At 37.5% G+C, this 6,696-nt stretch overlaps 1 protein-coding gene across 4 annotated transcripts; it reads right to left on the bottom strand.

Annotated features, from left to right (window-relative positions):
- Nucleotides 1-478: 478 nt before the first annotated feature.
- On the bottom strand, nucleotides 479-6,683 carry LOC111272569 (E2F-associated phosphoprotein). 4 transcript variants are annotated; one of them, XM_086973344.1, is made up of 9 exons: nucleotides 6,582-6,660; nucleotides 6,111-6,338; nucleotides 5,669-5,867; nucleotides 5,066-5,195; nucleotides 4,707-4,850; nucleotides 2,208-2,299; nucleotides 1,699-1,902; nucleotides 1,412-1,477; nucleotides 479-654 (listed from the first exon to the last, which is right to left on the bottom strand). In XM_086973344.1, exons 3-9 carry the CDS (start codon nucleotides 5,819-5,821, stop codon nucleotides 592-594), a joined length of 852 nt encoding a protein of 283 aa, XP_086829470.1. In that variant the 5' UTR covers nucleotides 5,822-5,867; nucleotides 6,111-6,338; nucleotides 6,582-6,660; the 3' UTR covers nucleotides 479-591. The 4 variants fall into 4 exon arrangements, with proteins under 4 accessions (XP_086829470.1, XP_022709835.1, XP_022709833.1 ...); XM_022854100.1 differs by having other exon boundaries at nucleotides 6,227-6,338; XM_022854098.2 differs by lacking the exon at nucleotides 6,111-6,338 and having other exon boundaries at nucleotides 6,582-6,683.
- Between the last annotated feature and the right edge of the window lie 13 nt (nucleotides 6,684-6,696).

Here is a 6,696-nt window from a genome sequence, read left to right as displayed (position 1 = left end):
ACCTCAATATAAGATATACCTCGATACATTGAAATATTCCAACGTAAAAACCGTAAACTGCAAGCCTGTGTCCTAGGTTCAATCAGAAGGATTTCGATTCATATGTTCGCATGTTTAATGAACTAGTGGCATCAAGAAGGGTGACATACAACTCAAATTAAAAAAACATTGTATTTATTGTAAATAAACAAATAATGTGAAATGTATATATTTTTACGGACGTCTGTACAAAAAAGCAAATTCTGGAATATTCATTTATTCGTTGCTTAAATATGATATTCCAAATGAATAAAAAATCCAGACATTCAATTATATCTACCTCGTTACTACGACTAAGTTTTAAAAATTTTATGAAACTGAGACTTACCTTCTAGGACTGCTAAGATAACTTTCCAGATTCCATATATGTAAAAATCAGTTTAGTCCTTGAAACTTAATCCATCGCTTGTAATTACTTATTATTACAATTTCACAATGATGGAGCTCAACGAATATAGTTTTATTTTGAAGTATATACATAGCTACTTTAGATTACGCTGATCATTAACGAAAAATGAATCACCTCGAGCATTATACACGACCCATTGTTTATTAATGGCTCGTTAGAATATTGTAGAAGTGATACACTTCATCCTGTGCGCCCATAACGGCTACCTGAAAAGCAAAAAATTGTGTTTCCTGAACGACGTAATTATATGTTCAAACTAAGGTACATGTGTCCAGGAATTAAATGATTTCATAGCTAGTCATTAATTGCATACATATTTACATCGTAAATGATTTGTTAACATAAAGATAAATTGAATCAATCCAGTTTAAAAAATATCCGCACAAGCATATTTTTAGATTCAGAACTTTTTAAATTGAAAACTCAATTTTAAACGTGTCCCCGGAGTAATGTAAATAGACATCCCGGACTCCCCTAGGAATGAGGGCAGTGGTCTAATGGGAACTCTTTTATTAACAACCAGGGACTGGTTTTACATTTTAGTCTCACTGCACGGATTATATGAAGATATGGTGCTGGGTGTTCCAAAGAATACGTAAAAGCTCGTACCTCATAAAAAACTAAAAGGAACGAAAAAGACTGCAAATATTTAAATAATCTCAGACTCGAACTCCAGCACTGAAAGTGTCCGATGGCCTGGAGTCATATGTGTAAAATGGTTACATCGCAGAAAAATAATTTTTTTCACACGGATTTTCATCTAATTTGCTTGTTCAGGCCGTTGGACCACCACCAAAAAAGTAAAGACCACTTTAAAGACATCACATCAAATGATTTTCCTGGTAGACTTGTTAACAACTCATGCCCCTCTTGTAACGCGGGTTAGATAAAAACAAATCGCAATCAAGACATGAACAACAACAGGCTTATCCTAGTACTATTTTATTATTATTTTCGGTTTACCTGAGTATTACAGTTGTCGCAAAAAACTGGATGAAATAAATCCGATTGAGGGGTATCGTCCGTTGCCTATGGTAAAGAAAATGGTTTATTAAAACAACTTCATTATGATCAATGCATCATTCAGTGTCAAAAACAACTTTCCTTCCTAATTATCACAATATGGCGGTACTGGACATCAGTCTACGCAAGAAGCTACGTGAGAATAAACTTGTAGAGTTTACAAATACATTAACTGGCTGCTCATAAAATTATTTTGAGTCAGTGGTAATTAAAGCAGTAATTAGAACCTGTTCCGTTGGATGGTACTCCTCTTGTGTATCAGCGTAACTTTTAGCGGCTCTCGAGACGGTAGCACCCAAATCTAACCTTCGGCGCTTTTTACTTCTTTCCGAACATTCTCCCACGTACCTTTTTAAGGGACATGAGAGCTTTATGTTCTCATCGGTGCGGCAGTTCTCTACAAACATAGCGCGATACTGATTTCTGTACACCTGCGACACCATTTAACAATATCTTTCTCAATATATTGAATTTTAACGACTTAAAATTAGCACTCTAAAGCTTTGCGACCCAGCGTTATTTTTAATTATGTTATAAAAGATATAAAAACATTTTAATGAGCATCACTATTAAGAAATTTTTGTCTCTGTCACACGATTATGTACGTATTGATAGTTACATGTGTAATGCATGGTCTAAGAGCATCAGTTGTTTTATAGATGTGAAACCAGGATATGCATTTTTATATTGCAAAACCTGCTTTACTCGAAAATAAATCTATTGCACTAGCTCTCACCGCGTGTCGTTGGCAATCCCGACAGAGCAGAGTCATACAGGCAGGACAGTTCAGGACAGCATCACTTTGTCGTAAGGGGGCCGCTTCAACGTCTACAACGAAAATAATGCCCAGACACACAAAAGATATACAAGGAAAGAACAAGCTCAGAAGATGGCTTATCGTTAAAACGAAGGTAGAAATGGTCAAATAATCCCGTACTCTTAAATGAACAAGGATTTATATATATATATAGAATACGGCAGCTAAATTGGGACCAACTTTGACTGTTTGCTTGTCATAAAGATCATGCGCTCATCCACCATTTTTGGTAATCCGTTCTTTTTGGAATGAACCAGACTCTCCATGGTGGACAACAATGTCTTGTGTTCGCAATTTGAACGAAAATGAGCTATTATTCAATCTCTTCATGCTCAAAAAACTCCATTCAAGATTTTAAAAAAATCCACAGTTATTGCCAGATCATCCGGCTTCTGAAAGATTCAAGGAATATTTCTATGAGGCAAACCGAAAAAATCCTCAATGGATTCTCCATTTAGAAAGCTTCAAAATTTATAAAAACGGCTAAAACATCAATTTTTAATTCACCCAGATTTTGGACACAGAAACTAACGGCCGCTTTGGAGAAGAAAATATGAAATGTTGATCGTGTTATCCAAATAAGTTTCAGTTGGTTGTCTAGAGACTTTTTGCGCATTTTTCCATCTTTTGGACCTTTTTGGGCCCTTGCATGTATGGGTTTCTTGGCCCGCTATCAACCTAAAATCTACTTTTATTGGATTTTTTATATCTAGTGCGCTTGAACAACACTTTAAGGTTTACACCTACATATACCGCTTGACCCACGATTACTACTAAAAAGTAATTTTTAAACCAAAAAAGAAATATTTTGAGAACGACTAATGAGTACTTTAGGTCCCAAATTGAAACGGTAATCGCGGTGAATTGTTCTTCCCTCTTCTGAATGACGTATGAAGTTGCTTATGTGTGGAACACATAGATCGGATGCGATTGCCGGTCGGTATCAGTATATGCGCAACGAAGTATGTAAATAAAGACTTTTAATGTGCATACATTATTTTACAATGACGACGTCACATAACCTACTATTGATGCTTAATAACTGATGATGTAAGTGTTTTTAAATGAACTAGAATAACTGTGCTATTATTATTAACCTTTTGACACGCTCAGTTTATCGTGTGTATATTCAACACCTATTCCGTCATACATTTTTGTCTAACTAGTTAGCAATTTGAGTCGTAAATACAGAGAAGCGCGACATGAGATCATACACGAGTACAGTCAGAGCAGCGACAAATGAATAACATAGTTTTTACCCCTAGAACTCTACAAGTAGTTCCTCCCTTCGCAAATAAGCAGAGGAGGCTTAGTTGATTGATTTCCATAATCTTCATAAGCGCCGAACCGCGTTCCAATATATTTATTCTATTAAAACTTCATAAATGGCAATATGTTTTCGTAGAAGCCGATCTCATTGCGATTATATCTGGAGAAATCAACAGCAATAGTGTGGTGTGCGCCACTGTACATCTACGTAACAATATATATGGGCAGATTGCAAACTCTGTCCAAAGTAGATTGAAGGCTCTGCACCGTGCACGGAGATAACTCTGCGCCAGAAAGAATGGTTAAGCGTTAGCTTGCAGAATTTGAGAATAGCACGTAAGATCTGAAGACACCTCGAGTATCGTTTCCAGGTATCGTTGAATAAAGGCAGCCACTAAACGATTCGTAAAACTCATCAAAAACATTAGCTATTGCGCACTGCAGGCTACTTGCACACAGTATGACACATGCGTATATATATAGAAAAATGACGATGTTGTAGACCCCACGCACTTACCGAAAACAATACGGAGGACGGGCTAACGTTGCATAAGAACATCTCGCCCGATACCATACATCACAAGCTAGATTGGTTGCACAACTGTGGGAGGTCCTAAACAGTGATAGCAGCTGCATACAAAGCTGAATTGCAGAAAGTAAATTATAGGATGTGCTTCCCGTTAAACAAAATTATAACAGGGCTTATTTTTAAACGCAACAATTATTTTCTGCGGATCGTTTTGCATGTAAATAACTATTACCATACCTATTCAAACCTATACTTCAACTGATAGCCTACTTTTCCCTTAAAGAGAGCCCACTTGTTCCAACCCAGCTTAGTTTTTCAGACATCTAAGCCTTCTCCCCCACTCGATACAACACTTATAGTTGGGATGATATTGCAGAATCTAATAAACTACCACTGCAGCTAAGCATAGATGCCTAGCTAAAACCAGAGCAATTAGTCAAGCGAAAAGCTTTTAGAAAAACTTACGTTTCTAGTGTATTTAGCTACCGAGTTAGCGGTCTTCATTAACTGGTATCTATAATATATACTGCTAGCCCCGTGTTCTCACTAAGCTATACTAGGAAGCCAAAGCAGACATCGCATAAAGGCTCTACAAGAGCCAGTTCCTCTCAATCACCAACCTGTTTGACGAGTTTTTGAAATGAGACTTCGGTTCTGTTGACCTCCGTGCAGATGGGCCTGAATATTTTGCCGTCGACGTTCATCAACCCATCGTTCGTCTTCGTCATCCAGAAAAGGATCGTATAAGGGGTCCGCGTCCTCGTCTACACCCATTGTGAGAAGACATCGAATTTCAAACGACGACAAAACTACTATTAATTTTCGCACATGATGATGTTGCTAGCTTTTGAATGCACAATGCGACAAAGTCAACATTAGCACGTAGTTGCAATAGAACATTCCGATCACCTGACATGTATTTACGGCTTGGTCTTTAGGGTAGTTTTTTCTGAGGATAGCAGCATTCAAAATATGTCACCTTCGTCGTCGTCGTCGTTGTCCTTCCTAGCATCGACGTTGACTTCTTCGTTTTTAAAAAGGTTTTCAGTGACCTGATGATATATCCTAGATGAACTGTCGCCCATTTGTTGTTCTCTCCGACGAGCCATCTGCGTAGTTGACAATTACACTTTCATTATTAGAGCATTATAAATTAGTTCGATTCTTTGCTTGCATTCTAACATACCTCTATTGTGCTTTTGAAAGTTGGTATTTTTATTAATGTGTTCAAATGTTTACCATTCACAGATCCATCTTTCGGTTAGTTGTATTCGGCAATCATGTTGGCGTACACAATCATCTGTTTGTCATTATGCAATGACATGGATGTTTAACATTTCAAAACTAGTACATCATATCGATGTTTAGCACTCCAAACCCAAATTGGCTGTATACTGATACACGCAATGAGCAAACCTGTCATAACCATGATGACAATCTTCAAGTTCATCTTGACAGAAAAAGTAGGGTGGCACGACTTACAAAATAACTGTTTCGAATTCTACATCCAGTATTGCCGTTAAACATTGCCTTAACTAGTATAACCTACCCAATACGAGGTATTTGGAAATATGTACTTTACCTTTCTAGTGAGTTCAGCCTGCATTTCCATTTCGAAATCATCAGCTCGTTCGTCTTCGGCCTCCGAATCGCTTCCTCGGATAAAATCATCGTCACTATCACAAAAATCGTAATCTTCATCATAGATTCGTTCCAATCCAGTTAAAGGCTCCATGCCATTCCACGTATTTCACCTAGCTGCCACGGTAGTTTAGGTAACGCTAGCAAAGAAGAACAAAATATGACACTTCCAAATGAAACAAAATTGAGAGCCACATACTAAAACCAAGTTGCTGGTTGTGTACTATGTTTCGGTACATAGGTCTGAATTCACTCAGCCTTCTCAAGGGAAACCGTGTCCTTCTTTATTTTCCACTAGCCATCACTCTATCCTTGATTAGCGATATTAAATACTATATGTATGAAAAGGAACGAAGTAGATATGTAAGAGCGACATCACGTACGTTATAACAACAAGTGCTCCTAGCCTCTGTCTCCAACATGTGCTTAAACAATTTCACATTTCAGTGTTTTCAGTTTTAATAGCAGTTGCTTTTTTTTTTAATTATAATTTTGTCACCTTCCAGATAGTCTAATCTTTGTTGCCATGCATCGAGCGCATACGAAACCTCGTGATAGCATTTATGAATACGGCCCTAATGTGAGACGTTTGCAAAACCCAGTGACCTTATCTGAAAGATAATAAACCCTAGATAAATGGCCCGTCTCAGCGTGAAACAGATCAATAACTAATCAACTATGTAAACGCATTGGACTAAACTAGGACTAGAACGAATAACACGGGCAAAATGACCAGCTTCTCTTAAGTCAAGTACGCATTAGTCATATTTCTACAACCACATATTATGAATTTTCATCGCCAAAAGATTTTAAGTAGTCTAACTGTTTTTAGTTTGAGTAAATGCTGGACTTACTAAAAATGGAGCGTTTCGTCAACGAATGCCGGCTTAGAGAGAACACTGATGCGTGCCGGTGATGTCAACAGCACTGCTGATACGGCTGTCTAAAAAGTGAGCAGCGGTTTAAGCG

The sequence above is a fragment of the Varroa jacobsoni genome, unplaced genomic scaffold (genome assembly GCF_002532875.2).
Source record: "Varroa jacobsoni isolate VJ856 unplaced genomic scaffold, vjacob_1.0 contig02604, whole genome shotgun sequence".
In the NCBI taxonomy this organism is placed as follows: domain Eukaryota; kingdom Metazoa; phylum Arthropoda; class Arachnida; order Mesostigmata; family Varroidae; genus Varroa; species Varroa jacobsoni.
Note: the sequence above shows the minus strand (reverse complement) of the source record. Positions and strands in the feature narration are given on the sequence as shown.

Bases quoted from the DNA above. Each gene is read 5' to 3' on its own strand.
- LOC111272569 (XM_022854098.2), bottom strand. From the start codon at position 5,821: ATGGAGCCTTTAACTGGATTGGAACGAATCTATGATGAAGATTACGAT. The intron at 1,478-1,698 runs GTTCTAATTACT...TCTTTACCATAG, and splicing joins AGTACCATCCAACGGAACAG to GCAACGGACGATACCCCTCA. The intron at 655-1,411 runs GTAAACCGAAAA...TTTGCTTTTCAG, and splicing joins GCGACAACTGTAATACTCAG to GTAGCCGTTATGGGCGCACA.